Below are 15,083 nucleotides of genomic sequence, written 5' to 3' on the forward strand. Positions count from 1 at the left end.
CGAGTAAAGGACTATTTCGGTGCTTTAAAATAATCTGTAAGCAGCTGAAGTGTGTATATATATATATATATATATATATATATATATATATATATAGCACATTTGGAATTAATTGTAGCAACCTGGTATGAGATTCTTTAAAAGCAAGCTCTGTAAAATGCACAAGGTTTTTTTTTATGTTCCTAATTTAATTCGGACGACTTAGTGAAGTTAAGCGCACTGCATTAGCCAGTTTCTTGAAGAGAGAAACTAGAAGTTGGAGTCAAAAATCGACTGAATCAGTGTGGTTTGATCGCCAAGCTAAAAAAAAAAAAAAAAAAAAAGTCACAGTCAGTGCTGAATATGGAGCTCCGAATCGGATGCTGACTTCAGCACATTAATCGGCGAACACGAGTCGCGCAGATATGTTAACAATCACAAGTGTTCCCCACTGCACACGGCCCAGCTAAAATAGACACACAGAAGGATATAAGTGCTTATTATGCTGAAGGGTCAATATTGATTTAGTGTTATGCAGTAAAGTCAAAACATATGTCAATAAACAGCTTAGCTGAATTCAAATAGCACACCTTATGCTGAAATTAAAATGCAGCAATCTAACTTATGTGTTAGTCAAGTCTTACCGGACAGTTTTGATTCTTTGGCAGCAGAATTCTGTCCATCCGTAAAACCTTGCGACGATGATATCTGGGAGGACTGAGTATCCATTTTAATGAAGCTCAACACACAAGCAGAACCGTGGCAGTGAAATGTCTGTTGTCTAAGGTAAAAAGAGAAGCTTCCTGCCCTTTTTTAAATGTATTTGTATTGTGTGACCTATCCCCAAGAGCGGGTCTCTGCTCTGCACCTCACCACTACGTCTGAGCTCTGAGGAAAGAGCGCAGAGTAAGAAGGAAACAAGGCAGAGGAAAATTATGGAGGAGGGGTAAAAAAAAGAAGAAAAAAAACATGTCGGCCGAGATGCATTCAAGGTCTCCCATCAAGTTCCACTTGTCTCATGTGTTGTCTTTAATATAGTGGTTTTTATGTTGTAAAACAGAAAATCTTATGATAATAAAAATTATAGTGACTAAAAAGTTTTGTCTTCACACTTAATTAGGTTTGACATACATTCTAAAACCTCTTCAGATTAACCCATTTTTTATGGAGCTCAAATGTTCGACACCAAGGAAAAGCAACATAGAGAATATTCCTGAACAAGATTGTCAGCTGTAGAAGATATCCATAATAACGGGTTTTAAAATGGACAGCCTGGTCCGAATAAAATCTGTTTTGCATTTTAGACGTCAGACGACGACAGGATATATTTTAACCTAATATCAGAGTGTTGCATGACTGTACCATATAAGCATAATTTATATTAAGCTTTACTAATACATTTTATTAGCATGAAGAAAATTATTTTCAGTCATGGGGCTGTGAATCATATGTAAAAGTGCATAAGTTTTCATGTAAGTCTGTTACCCATTATGTAATGTTTACCTTTGTTCTATTTTGAAGCTATTCATGTCATAATAGCCCCATGCTGCCCCCTACTGTGTGCTACTGTGACTTGCTCAGAAAAACTACATTTCCCAAGACAAGCATGGGGGACCAAAGCTAAGATTTATAAACATAGGGATAGGCCCCGTCGCCGTTCATTTACGTGACATGGAGCGCGCCGTATTGTATTGAGATCTTCTAAGATTCGCTGACGTCATGAGTCGTACGCGCTCTGAGTAATTTTCGGGCAGTCTGAAGTGCGCGGTAAAAGAAGAGGGACACAAACAAAAACATGTGGCTTCCTCTATGAGAACACGGGTGAGTAATGTCTTAAAACAGAGCTAATACCGACAGTTGATAGTAGCTCTCTAAGTTTATATGGCGGCCCAGTTTGATGATGCATTTTACTAAATGATGAGGAGGATGCGAGTGATCCCAAAGATTAGTTTAGCTAACTAGCAGTCAGGTAGCTTGTTAGCTGGTTTCGAGCTGTGTAGCTACTGTTTGTCCAGCTGCTATTAGACCTTTTTGATATGTGTATATATAATAGAGCGCTTCCTGCTTTGGACTGCTTGTATGGGTTGCCTCCTGACTGAAAGAAAAAAGTTTAAATTAAAAAGAAGGAGAAAGAAAGCTTAAAGTGATCAATGACTCAAGCCAGTAAAGTTAGCTAGTTAGCCGACGTCAATCGGCTAGTCTGGTAAACACATTTATCTAACGGGCTACGTTGGTTTGTAATAAACGTCCCCGTGTGCGTCGTTAATCATCCGGATATGCTGCGGTAAAGCAATCTGTCTTCTGAGACTAAATAGGTTATGATTGTCAGTTCGGCGCTGAGTGGTTGAGTGTAGCGGTGGGGGTGCCCCGCCCACCACTGCGCTGTTACATCTACAACCAGCTGCTCTCATAGAAGCTGGGTTATACAACGAGCCAAGCGGCTTGGGCTAGGATCAGTTCACTTCATTTTATTATGTAGAGGTGAAAGCCTTGTTTACCACTGTTTTCTTATTTAAAAAGAAGCCAGTATAGTTTTTAACAATATGTTTTCATTGTGGCTCGGCGACGTCACACTTATCTCTATAAAGACTATATGCCCCCCTCAAGATAGTTACATAAAATAGTCTTCTTTATATGTATATTAACATTGTAATGATCAATGTTAAACACTGAAATCAGATGAGTTTAAAAAAGCAAACTCCTATACGCGATAACGAGTCGATGGAGACCCAGATCTCGTATGTCCTTATTTCTATTCAAGAGTTTAGATTTAGGATAGAGATGCCAGTGGCGCACTCAGGTTTTCACAGGGTTGCCAGACTAAATTATTTAAAAAACAAAAGAGAGAGAGAGTAATATTTATGTATCTAATCTTGATTAAATAAGATGATTTAGTACGTCTTTGTATCATGACTTTCTGGGGTTTGGGTTAGCATTTTTCCAGGGGATGTCATGCCCCACACTCCCTCTTGGGGGCGCAAGATGCAGCGATCAATCGTCCAGAGATGAGTAAGGCAATTTTCCTTTAATCGGCTCTGATCTGTGGCAGAAATGTAGAATTTTTTTGTTCAATAAATGCATCGAAGCACTTTTGGCTGTGTATGGGTGTGTCATGATGCAGAGATGACAATATTTATGTAATTTCCTTCATTTTTTTGTCAGATTCTTAACAGTTTTACTATTTATTATCATTTTGCCTGTTTGCAGCTTAAAGTGGCTGAAGGATTCTTTGCACCTGTAAGTTTTCACATTCCTGTGTTTGGGATTGTTATCTTGATTTTAAATTCATACATGTTTTATCTTCAGGTTCGTATGGAGAATGTCCCAGTACATTTCTCCATCCGTCCTCCCTGCAGTTCTGTGAACTCATGCAGGTCTGCTCTCACTGGTGATAGCCCTCACCCTGATGCTCCTTTCACTTCTAGCATGCTGCGTTTTGGTTGATTTGCAGAAACATTTGTCCTCGGAGCAGTTTGTGCAATAATATCAAAAGAGTTCAGTTTCTGGCCTCATCTGATCCAAGTTTGTTCTCCCAGTGTTTCACTGGTGGTAAACGCGTGTCTATCATCAACCTGCTTTTTTCTTTAACAGTGGAGTTTTGAGCAGTGACTATAGAAACCATTGTTTTCAAGGGAAAAACTGTGGCTACAGTTTCTTTCTAAGCGTTTTTAGCAAATAATAGAGAGAAAAATGATGACAGGTTAAATATTTGATTGGTTGGAAGACTTCAAGGCCCCAGGTGTAATATGACATGAAAGGGGTTTTAGACATGACTGTAAAAACCCACATTTATGTTCACGAACAGATGATATTTTTCATGATGGTTGCTAATTAAAACTATGAGCCAAATGTCTTTTGCAACGAAGACAGTGAGCTCGGTTTTATTCTGTTTTCTGTGTAAAAATGTTCTGTGTGTTTTCCCTCTGCAGGGTCACTGTGAGCTAAGGATGTGGATTGACTTGACTTCTTGCTAATATTCACACTGCAAGACAGGAGACGCTGATTTAAGTTTGGACCGGAAGCCAGGATCATCATGGGTTTGCACTCATCACAGAAGAAGTTCTTCCCCCTCAGGGGGATCGACGGCGTGGTCCAGCTGTTTGATTCCGAGCTCCGCAAGTCAGAACCAGACCTGGCTCTGCTCTCACTGGTCCTGGGTTTTGTTGAGCACTTTCTGGCTGTGAACAGGGTCATCCCCATAAACGTTCCAGGGGTCCGCTTTGAGCCGCTGGAGCCGGACTGTCCCACGTCCTGCTTCCCCACGGTGGAGCTGGGAATGATTTCTGCACTGTACGAACGTTTCACAGCCCAGATCCGCGGCGCCGTGGACCTGTCCCAGTACCGCAGACCTGCTTCCGGGTCCAGCAGAGAGCTGGTGAAGAAAGTGTCAGATGTCATCTGGAACAGTCTCAGTCGGTCGTATTTTAAGGACCGGGCTCACATCCAGTCCCTGTTCAGCCTCATCACAGGTACAGCCTTCAAAGGTCAACCCAGAGAGGAAGCTCTTCTGGGATGTACTGTGGTGGGAAATGGAGGAAAGGAAAAACCTGTAGTTTGAGTTATTTCTATTTTTTTTTTTGGAAAAATTTTTTTTTCCCTTGTACGAGTGCATCTTGGGTGTATATCAATCATTTCTTTCACTAATTTAGTTCAGAAAGGAAAATCATTGTTCAGCAAATCAAATCTTACTTACAGAGTACTTTTCATGCAGTCTGGTGAGGTGCACAGCTTTAGAGGTTCATTCCACACTGTGCTGTATTTATTTTACTGAATTTTGATGACTTGCAGATAATCAAAACTCAAAGTTCAGTTTCTAATGAAGTTAGAATATTACATCTGATCCAATAAGGGATGTTCTATTACAGAACAGTGGGCCCACTGTTAACATACAGAACATCAGGACAGGACGGTCACAGTGCTTTACTTTCCCACAATGCACTCTATTATGGATTCAGTGAGCTTATCCTCTTCAAACTTCCAAACCTTGTGAAAATGTCTGGTTGAAAATCTAGCAAATTAATTCAAAATATTAATGCCAAAAAAAACCAAACGGTCTTTGCTTAGTGTTTTGTTGAAGCAGCTTTAGCTGCAGGTCTTAGTAATGTCAGCACTGGCTGGTTTTGGGTATTATTCATCTCTTCAGATCCTCACAAGCTCAGCTTTCTTTAGTTTTCTTTCACTTCAGGATGAGGCAGGTGCTTTTATGGGTGAGCAATGCTTAAATTACCCCAAAAGTTCCGTTTTATTTTCTAGATTTATGCTTTGGCACGGTCCAGTCTCTGTCTTCAGATTGATGCTCCTTCATTGTTTGCTCTCTGTTCTGATCTGGGACAAGTGTATTCCATTCCTGATCCTCTTCAGTCAGCTAGATTTCCATAGGTGGACTCAGTAAGAACAGGATGCACCTGAACACAGTTTGAAGTATCTTGGCAACGGCCTGTAAAAACGTAGGTTGTTTTGCTAGCAGCCTTCAGGTCACCAGCTGGGTCAGGTCTGCTGTCTGTCATCTACTGGACAACACTCCATAGATTCTCTGTTGAGTTTAGGTCAGACAGGTTTCTGGTGTTACCACGGTGATGGAAGCTGGTATTTGTGCCTTCGGCAGTGTTACAGTTAGCCCCTAGATATGCACCCTTTTATGCCATACATTCTCCTTCCACTTAACCTTCCAATAATATTGGATACAGCACCTACCCACCACTACTGTGGAGGATGAATGTTGAAAAGCATCAGTTAAAAGACATGAATAGCATTTCATAGCACAAATCTTTTATTATTTTTCTACTTCTCAACTTTTCTAAACAACTGAATTCTGGGTTTCCATTAGTGTCAGTAGTTGGTTCTCAAAACTAACTGAAAGAAATGCTTCATATATGTCACTGTGTGTTCAATTTCAATCATCATATTTTGAATTGAATTACTGAATTATATTAGCTTTTAGAAAATATTTTTTTATCATTGATACTGATGGATACTGACAGAAATGGATTGGCTGCAAAAATGAAGTGAAAGTCCTGTGCTGCAGCTGAATTCTAACATTTGTCCATCGTGTTCATTTACTTTCAGTTAAGTTCTGTTTGCCTTAATATCACCAGTTCACATTGCGTGTAATGTGATATTAGTGATTAGTCTACTCTGCATCCCCAGAACCAAACATTCAGCTTCTATGCACCACAAATCTGGAACAAACTTTCAGAAAACTGCAGAACAGCTGAAACACTGAGTTCCTTTAAATCTAAATTAAAAACCCGTCTGGTTAGAGGTGGTTCTGAACCATAGATGAAACATTGAACATCATATTTGGTGATGGCACTTGACAAAATGTAAAATGTTTACTGGATTTCTCAATTGTTGACTGCATGATGTCCTTTAGGACTTTGTGTTTTTGTATTTTTACGATGTAAAGCACTTTGAAGTGCCTTGTTGCTGAAATGTGGCACACAAATAAACCTGATTGATTTCTATTTCTGTGAACCAGGCACTAAGCTGGACAGTTCAGGAGTAGCCTTCGCTGTGGTGGCTGCCTGTCAGGTGCTGGGTCTGAAGGACGTCCACCTGGCGCTGTCCGAGGACCATGCCTGGGTCATATTTGGGAAAAATGGTGAGGAGACAGCAGAGGTCACCTGGCATGGGAAGGGCAACGAAGACCGCAGAGGGCAGACGGTCACGGCTGGAGTCAGTGAGAAGGTTAGTCCAGGCAGAGTCGGTGGAGCTCCGCAGGGATACGGAGACATGAGCTGAGCTCACATCGCTGCTCTGTCCCTGCCTCTGTCAGAGCTGGCTGTACCTGAAGGGGTCCTACATGAAGTGTGACAGGAACATGGAGGTGGCCTTCATGGTGTGTGCCATCAACCCTTCTCTGGATTTGCACACGGACAGCTCAGAACTCCTGCAGCTGCAGCAGGTTAGCACCAACACTTTGGATCTGTTATTGACTAAATGCCATCTTTTTCTAATGCACCTTCCTCAAGGCTTTCAGAACTAAAGATATTTGTAAATAGTGGATACTTAAATGAATTATACTCATCAGCATCGAGATCAGCTCAAATTAGGGGTGCACTCATTGAAGTTTTTTGGCCGATAACTGATCTTCAAAAAGTCTGATCTGCCAATTAAATTTTTTTTTCCGATACCAATTTGTTTTGTCTGCAAAGTCGTTAACATGGCTGACTACTGTTAACCGCACACATTGAGACGTGACCTAGTGGGCGTGTCTGTCAGGCAGAGCAGAGGGGGGGTATTAGCTGATTTTCAGATCTTTACGGAGGAAGATAAAATCAATGGACAGGATTAGTTTCTCATGTAAGATTAGATTAGATTAACCTTATACTTAAAGGTTAATTTAAGTACAAGTTTATACTTATACTTAAATCAAGGAAATCTGGGTAGGTTGATCAATACCCGTAGTTTTAGCCTGGCCCGTTTTTCTCTCATGGAGTTGTCCTCAGACATTAGTGCTGCATTAACCCAGCACTAACCACCTTACTTACTGCTGCGGCAACAAAATCAAAGTTGGCTTCTAATTCCAGACTGCCTAAGGAGTAGAGTTTAGATCGGACTTAAAAAATCCAACCCAAAGAAGCCACTCTGTGATGAGAAATGATGTTGGCCTTTAGTCATAACTCTGTATTTTCATTTTGTGGCACAGAAACTTCTTTGGTTGCTGTATGATCAAGGGGACCTGGACAGGTGAGTCTGAATTAGCAAATGAAAACCAGTTTAGTTTTCTGTCATACCCCTGCTTCACTGTCTCTGCCTCCAGGTATCCCATGGCAATGGGAACTCTAGCAGACCTTGAGGATCAAGAACCAATACCAGGAAAGGAGAACCCCCTGCAAATTCATCTGAAGGTACGTATGAAGCGTATGACTATGAAGCATTTTATAAGCATTTTATATATGCCGTGCCTGACTGAGTGCAGTCAGTCGTTTGCAGAGTGTTGTGCAGAATATCCAGCTGCTGTCATGTGGGGTCTCCTGCAGTTTTTTGTTCTGTTCTTTGCAAAAAAGCTGAAGTTTATTCAACTGGATGGAGAAGAATCCTGCTCTTGCCATACAGAAAGTTGGGTTTGTTGTGTTATTGATGTTGCATGTTTGTGCTTTTTCAGGCTGTAGGTTCTGCTCAGAAGTTCTACAACAATGAGCACATCTACCCCTACATGTACCTGGCTGGGTTCCACTACAGACACAGGAATGTGCAGGAGGCGCTGAAGGCCTGGGCTGAGGCAGCACAGGTCATGCAGGAGTGAGTTCACACCACAAGGGATGGGAGGTGGGATGTGACCTGAACATCACGTCTTCATTGTAAAATTCTCCGTCTCTCCCTGTCCTGATGGAATCTCTCCTCCTGCTCATCACTCATTGATCAGATTCTCCAGATGTGAGAACCAGTCCTGCGTTTTGATGCTCATGTTGCTCCATAGTTCAGAAAGTTGACCTGATTGAGAAAAGCCAATGTCATTTTAGGATTCGGCACATTAACATGACCCTAAAAGAGTTGAAATACCCCAGACATTTGTTTGTCTGTTGACCAGTGATCTAAACAATTAGGCACAGATAAACCCAACAGCTAAGAACTATTGTCTTCCGTTTATTTAGAGTTTCTTTGTCTTTACCATCAAAATTTGTGACATAAAAATGATGGAAATGAAAACCTGAACATAGTTAATTTTATACATTTTGTGTAATTCTTGCCATGTTAATGACTTAACTGAGAAATACAACTGTTTAATAGGGATGCATCAATAAATCATCCCCAGTTTCCTTTAAGTTCTGAGATTGGCTGATGCATACATGAGAAATCAATCTGATCTTCCTCTGCAAAGGTCTGAAAATCAGCCACTGTCCTCTTTTCTCCGTGATGTGAGAGGTTTAACTAACAGAGTCGCCCCCCAGGTTAAGTCTTCACATGTGCGTCACCAGGAGTCTCAACAGTCTGGGCTGTAATTCTCATGAATGTTTCTATAAACCTTGTGGGAAGTATTTCCTTCTCTAGTGGATGTGTAGACATGTTGGTGGCAGTTCTGAGATCTGATTATTTACACCATGTTTGTTAAATTCCTCTAGCTGTTTTGTCATTTCTGCTTTTAAGGCCTTCCTTACCATGACTGCATTTTTATCAATCTGCGTATGAATAATTATGCACAGAAAACACTTAAAAACACTTAAAACACTTAAATGGGCAAGAAAATTCTGACACCTCCACATTTACCACAGAACATCTGACAAATATGTCCTAAAATGAGCTCCAGCAGTGCATTTACAAAGCAGGTTCAAAGTTTCACCAGCAGGTGGTGTAGTTTTGCAGGCATAAATAAAACAGCATGAAAAGCATTCAAATCGTTGCCCGTTTCAGTCTCTCCACAGTCAAGTTGTTACAGAGCATTTCCTCTCAGTGAACACAGTGTGGTAGTAGAAGCACACCTTGTTGGTCCTTCAGATTCCTAGAGTTTTACCCAAACTATTCAGTCGGTTTACCTGCTGCCTCATCAGGCTAGAAGTGGAAAGTGCCGATCCGTAGCCTGTCAGGTGGAAAAGCAGCTCTCTGTGGGGATTTTCTGTTATCACACTGCTACTAACAAAGCCCAGACTGTTGAGACTCCTGGTGACGCTCGGCCTGAAAGGACGTTGTGTGATCCAGGAAGTGTTCAGCTTGGCATCCCCACACACCCGTTCATGAGCTGTGGCTATTAATACCAGCACACACACACATTCCCCTCCCAGTCCATCAGCTTCCTTTTCCTGCTTTCCCATTGTCCTCTGCTGCAGCGCACCCTCACTCTACAATCACAGGGAAGTGTGTGCATGTGTTTCAAACATGATGATGATGGCGGAGCTCAGATCTTATCAAACTGATCCAGAGCCGCAGTTAGAACTGAACATCTGATCAGTGGGAGCTGGTGGGGATAAATCAGTTCTTTCATTTCCTCAGATGTATTAAAACATTTGTGTTGCTGCTGCAGCTATAACTATTTCCGTGAGGATGAGGAGATCTACAAGGAGTTCTTCGACATCGCAAACGACGTCATCCCCACTCTGCTGAAGGAGACGGCTACAGCTGACAGTCCTGGGGAGGATGGAGACGGGGCAGACGGGCCCGACAAGGTGAGCGCTCACTGCTGCATGTAAGGGTTAAAGGTCAAATTTAACAGAATTGAAACCTGCATGAGATCCACCAAATTAGACTGGTCTGAACTGGAACCATCAGCTGTTAGTGGGATTCCTCTGACCAGGTGTGTTCCTTCAGGAGAACGCCAAGCAGATGATGGCCATCTCAGCACTCCAGGATCCAGAATGCTTTGCCCACTTGCTTCGTTTCTATGACGGCATCTGCAAGTGGGAGGAGGGGAGTCCCACCCCGGTTCTTCATGTGGGCTGGGCCACATACCTGGTCCAGTCTCTGAGCCGCTTTGACTCTCAGGTCAGGAACTGCTGCTTCCAAGCTACAATTAATGTTTCTTTACATTTTACATTTTTTATTTAATTTTTATATTTTTTTATTTATTTTATTATGATTTTTATCGTTGATTGTTGCTCTTTCTGTGTTGTTCATTGCTGTGTGGAAATATCAGAAGTAGGTCATAAAAAAACGGCTCATTTTAAACTGCCAGGTGCGTCAGAAAGTGTCGATCATCACCAAAGAACCCGAGTGCCAGGATGATGATGACCAGTCGAGTGAGGACCCCCGGGAAGGCCGGCGGCGGGGCCCCAGGAGGGAGTCCAAGCTGGAGGATCAGAGCTCCTCTCCCCCCACTGCCCCCACCTCTCCACCCAGCCAGCAACCTGCAGCAGCAGCACCTCAGCCCAAGAAGGTTGGGGACGGAGCTGTTCGCCGTCGTTCCTCTCAGGGTCTGCGGGCCGGAGAGACAGATGGGACTCCCAAATCCCCCAGCTCAGAGTCCGTCTCCTCCCCGTTGTCCCAGCAGCTGGCCTCGCCCTGCCCCGCCGGCCCCGTGGTCGTCTTCCAGAGTGAGAAGATGAAGGGCATGAAGGAGCTGCTGTGTGCAGCCAAGGTGAACTCCAGCGCCATCAAACTGCAGCTCACCGCCCAGTCCCAGGTCCAGATGAAGAGGCAGAAGAGCACCCCAGCAGGGGACTACTCCATGTCCTTCATGAAGCGCCAGCGCAAGTCACTGTAGACATGCTGATTGTTGAGGAGAGTGGAGGGAGGGAATACTGTGAAAACCCTGAGGGACACTAGTGGTCTTCATGTAGGTAACCATCTCAGTTTACATGTGTCATTCTGAGCAATAGATTTGTCTTGCACAGATGATGAACTAAACATCACATATCGGAGGAGGTGAACATTTCATCTAGTTTTAATTTAAGAAGTGAAGTTAGGAGAAGAGGCTGACTGATAGATTGGAAACAGCCTCTCATTAGTTTGTGTTTTAACTGACAACTTGTGGAACTGGTCATTTACTTTTATGTAGAAGCCAAAGTGATGGAGAACATCAGTGTAAAAATAAACCCACCCACCCCAATAAGAAGAACCTTTTGATGACTGAAACCTTGGAAAGGATTAATTTAGGATAGTTACTGTGTAACATTGTCCACTCTGCTCTACTGACAGCTTCTTTCTTGCTAGCTCTATGTTGCCTTATTTGGTTTTTGTTGTTTCTGAAGTAGGTGGCCTTTAGTTTGAAGAATGCCTGAGCTCAGCCTGATTCTGTTCATTGGAGAGACCATGCACTGTTTCGATGGAGCCCCACTGGGTCACTCTACTACGTCGTTTTGCTTGATAATTTGTGGTTCTTTTTCTTGTATCTACAAGTAATAAAGACCTAAAAACAACCAAGAATCTGTCATGATTTTCATAAAGTCATACAGTGCTTGAATTGTTTCGTTGACTCACTGATTAAACACATTCAACCCCTTTAGCTAAGTAGGCTTATTAGGAAAATGTTCAGCAAACATAAACAACACAAATAGCTCAACACATCTTGGTTTAGAACTATTTGAGTATCAGTCAGTCTAGGAATTAACTTTGAATTTTGCATTATACAATAATTTCTTCTGCTAGTTGGAGGCGTTCAGTAAACTACTCAAAGAGTGCCATTAGTAAATATGGCCGGCATATTGAAAGGAAAACTAGTGATGGAATTGTGTAAATGAGTGATTATCCAGAGTTGGATCCTAAGCAGACAGTCAACAGCAGCTGTACTGCTGTGTGACTCCATCAGCAGGAATGTAACACACACATTTACACACAGGTTGGTCTGGATTCCAGTCAGCACCGTGATCCAGCAGGACATTCTGCAAACGCAAATCCTGACCCAGGAACCAGGGCAGTGGATTGATCTGTGTTGTACTGAAACACCTCAGAACTGCATTCACCAAAACTGGACAGTTTCCCAGAGGTCTGCCCTGGAATGAAAAACCATCAGATCACAGAAACACAAACAGACGAGATAACGAGTATCAGTCTTGAGGCTCTGATTTTAATGTTGCGGTTCAGTTAGCTTAATGGTAACTACGGAAGCGCATTGCTATCACGCAGGAAAAAAAAAATTCGAGCGCTATCACGTTATAACGTGATACGTATCTTGTTAAAACGTGATACATATCACGTTATAACGTGATACTATCTTGTTAAAACGTGATACATATCTTGTTAAAACGTGATAGTTATCTTGTTAAAACGTGATATGTATCTTGTTAAAACGTGATAGTTATCTTGTTAAAACGTGATATGTATCTTGTTAAAACGTGATAAGTATCTTGTTAAAACGTGATACTATCTTGTTAAAACGTGATACATATCTTGTTAAAACGTGATATGTATCTTGTTAAAACGTGATATGTATCTTGTTAAAACGTGATACGTATCTTGTTAAAACGTGATAATTTTATGTCCAGGAAGTGGCGATATTATGCTAGGCTTTTACAGTGGCTAACATGAATTGGTCAGGTTTCCCTTCATGTTTGGTCTACACGGATATGGATGCTGTGGTTAAAACCATTAACAGCTACTCTGAGCAGAATCCTACACAGAACGGGGCTGCACAGAAGGAAACGTCAATTCGGTTCTCTAGCTGTGACGGCGTTCCTGACTGTCTGGATCGAAGCTGGAGTTGGCTTCCGATTGTAGCTTCTGATTCGGGAAATGGCTAAAGAGCGATTAGAACGGAGGCTCAGATGTATTTGCTGAACATTTTCTGTTCAGATTTATTTTTTTTAACAGTACACTTGCTGAACAACGGCAACAGCTGTTCGTAACCAAGCAACCGAAATCAACAGAAGGCTAGATAGTGGCAAAAGACAAAACTAGATCCTGTTAAGCATTCTTCAAAATAAAAGACTTCCTCTCAAGTTAAAATGCATCCCTGTAAGCCACAACAGCCAAACAGAAAGGCAGGTGCTCTAGGACAAAAAATGAAAGAAAACAGAAAGCTAAAATAATAGCAAATATTGTAAATGTGATAGTTCATTTATAATGCATTCCAGATACAAAAGTTTTTAAATCTCTCATGTTTGAAGTTTCACAATTCAGATAAAGGTTTCACAAATCACAAACTAGGTTTGAAATATTCTGCCATTGGCGTAGAATAATCTACTCCAGATTTGAAGTGTCGATGTATGTTTGTTTTTAAAGCATATCAGGTGATTTCTTAACACTTGCATGTTAAATCTAATTCCATGATTAGTTACTTATTTACAGGGCTGCACAGTGGTGTAGTTGGTATAGCTGATGTCTTGCAGCAAGAAGGTTCTGGGTTCAATTCCTGGCACGGGTCTTTCTGTATGGAGTTTGCATGTTCTCCCTGTGCATGCGTGGGTTTTCTCCAGGTACTCCGGTTTCCTCCCACAGTCCAAAAACATGACTGTCAGGTTAAATGGCCTCTCCAAATTGTCCCTAGGTGTGTGTGTGTGTGTGTGTGTATGTATCTCTTTGTTGCCCTGCGACAGACTGGCGACCTGTCCAGGGTGTACCTCGTCTCTCACCCAGAATGTCAGCTGGAGATAGGCACCAACACCCCTCCCGAGCCCACTAACATACAAGGGTGTAAAGAAAATGGACGGAGTTACTTAATTACAGTCATATGTTAAGTATAATTTAAATGCTTATTATTATTTACTGAATGTAACTTGATTGTACATAATTACAAAAAGGTGATGTGAAAAATAATTAAATTCAAAGCTTTATTTATGATTTATTTTGACAAAAGGGAAGAGAGAGGAAGTCTTTTATTTTGAAGTATGCTTAACAGGATCTAATTTTTTGTCTTTTGCCACTATCTAGCCTTCTGTTTATTTTGGTTGCTTGGTTACGAACAGCCGTTGCCGTTATGCACCTATTGTACTGTTCAATAAAAATGTTTTACAGAAAATGTTCAGCAAATACATCTGAGCCTCCGTTCTAATCGCTCTTTAGCCATTTCCCGAATCAGAAGCTACAAACGGAAGCCAACTTCAGCTTCGATCCAGACAGTCAGGAACGCCGCCACAGCTAGAGAACCAAACTGACGTTTCCTTCTGTGCAGCCCCGTTCTGTGTAGGGTCCTGCTCAGAGTAGCTATTAATGGTTTTAACCACAGCATCCATATCCGTGTAGACCAAACATGAAGGGAAACCTGACCAATTCATGTCAGCCACTGTACCAGCCTAGCATAATACCGCCACTTCCTGGACATAGAATTATCACGTTTTAACAAGATACGTATCACGTTTTAACAAGATAACTATCACGTTTTAACAAGATACGTATCACGTTTTAACAAGATACTTATCACGTTTTAACAAGATACATATCACGTTTTAACAAGATACGTATCACGTTTTAACAAGATACGTATCACGTTTTAACAAGATAACTATCACGTTTTAACAAGATACGTATCACGTTTTAACAAGATAAATATCACGTTTTAACAAGATACATATCACGTTTTAACAAGATACGTAACACGTTTTAACAAGATACATATCACGTTTTAACAAGATACTTATCACGTTTTAACAAGATACATATCACGTTTTAACAAGATATGTATCACGTTTTAACAAGATAGTATCACGTTATAACGTGATAGCGCTCGAATTTTTTTTTTTCCTGCGTGATAGCAATGCGCTTCCGTAGGTAACAGTTTAAACTTTGTGGTGAAC

The 15,083-nt window shown here is 41.5% G+C and overlaps 2 protein-coding genes across 5 annotated transcripts in view; one reads left to right on the forward strand and one right to left on the reverse strand.

The window, feature by feature from the left end:
* rtn3 (reticulon 3) overlaps positions 1-943 on the reverse strand; it is a 29,000-nt gene extending 28,057 nt beyond the window's left edge. The window contains exon 1 of one of the 3 annotated variants that reach the window (XM_081599752.1): positions 624-943. In XM_081599752.1, coding sequence (XP_081455878.1) covers positions 624-708 — 85 coding nt within the window. In that variant the 5' untranslated portion in view covers positions 709-943. The remainder of the gene's footprint in view (positions 1-623) is intronic. The other 2 variants (XM_081599753.1, XM_081599754.1) reach the window with 2 other exon arrangements.
* A 702-nt stretch (positions 944-1,645) lies between these two features.
* men1 (multiple endocrine neoplasia I) lies at positions 1,646-11,771 on the forward strand. Of its 2 annotated transcripts, XM_008434942.3 has the most exons (11): positions 1,652-1,800; positions 3,187-3,216; positions 3,909-4,448; positions 6,458-6,666; positions 6,755-6,883; positions 7,628-7,668; positions 7,742-7,829; positions 8,087-8,223; positions 9,941-10,082; positions 10,225-10,398; positions 10,589-11,771. In XM_008434942.3, the coding sequence occupies exons 3-11, from the start codon at positions 4,013-4,015 to the stop codon at positions 11,114-11,116; spliced, it is 1,884 nt and encodes a 627-aa protein (XP_008433164.1). In that variant the 5' UTR covers positions 1,652-1,800; positions 3,187-3,216; positions 3,909-4,012; the 3' UTR covers positions 11,117-11,771. The 2 variants fall into 2 exon arrangements, with proteins under 2 accessions (XP_008433163.1, XP_008433164.1); XM_008434941.3 differs by lacking the exon at positions 3,187-3,216 and having other exon boundaries at positions 1,646-1,800.
* The last annotated feature ends 3,312 nt before the right edge of the window (positions 11,772-15,083 follow it).

Source organism: Poecilia reticulata, chromosome 18 (genome assembly GCF_904066995.2).
Source record: "Poecilia reticulata chromosome 18, P_reticulata-male-v2, whole genome shotgun sequence".
NCBI classification, from domain to species: Eukaryota; Metazoa; Chordata; class Actinopteri; order Cyprinodontiformes; family Poeciliidae; genus Poecilia; species Poecilia reticulata.

Coding starts and splice junctions, on each gene's coding strand:
- men1 (XM_008434941.3), top strand. CDS start 4,013: ATGGGTTTGCACTCATCACAGAAGAAGTTCTTCCCCCTCAGGGGGATC. Junction 6,884..7,627: donor AACTCCTGCAGCTGCAGCAG/GTTAGCACCAAC, acceptor TTTGTGGCACAG/AAACTTCTTTGGTTGCTGTA. Junction 8,224..9,940: donor GCAGCACAGGTCATGCAGGA/GTGAGTTCACAC, acceptor TTGCTGCTGCAG/CTATAACTATTTCCGTGAGG.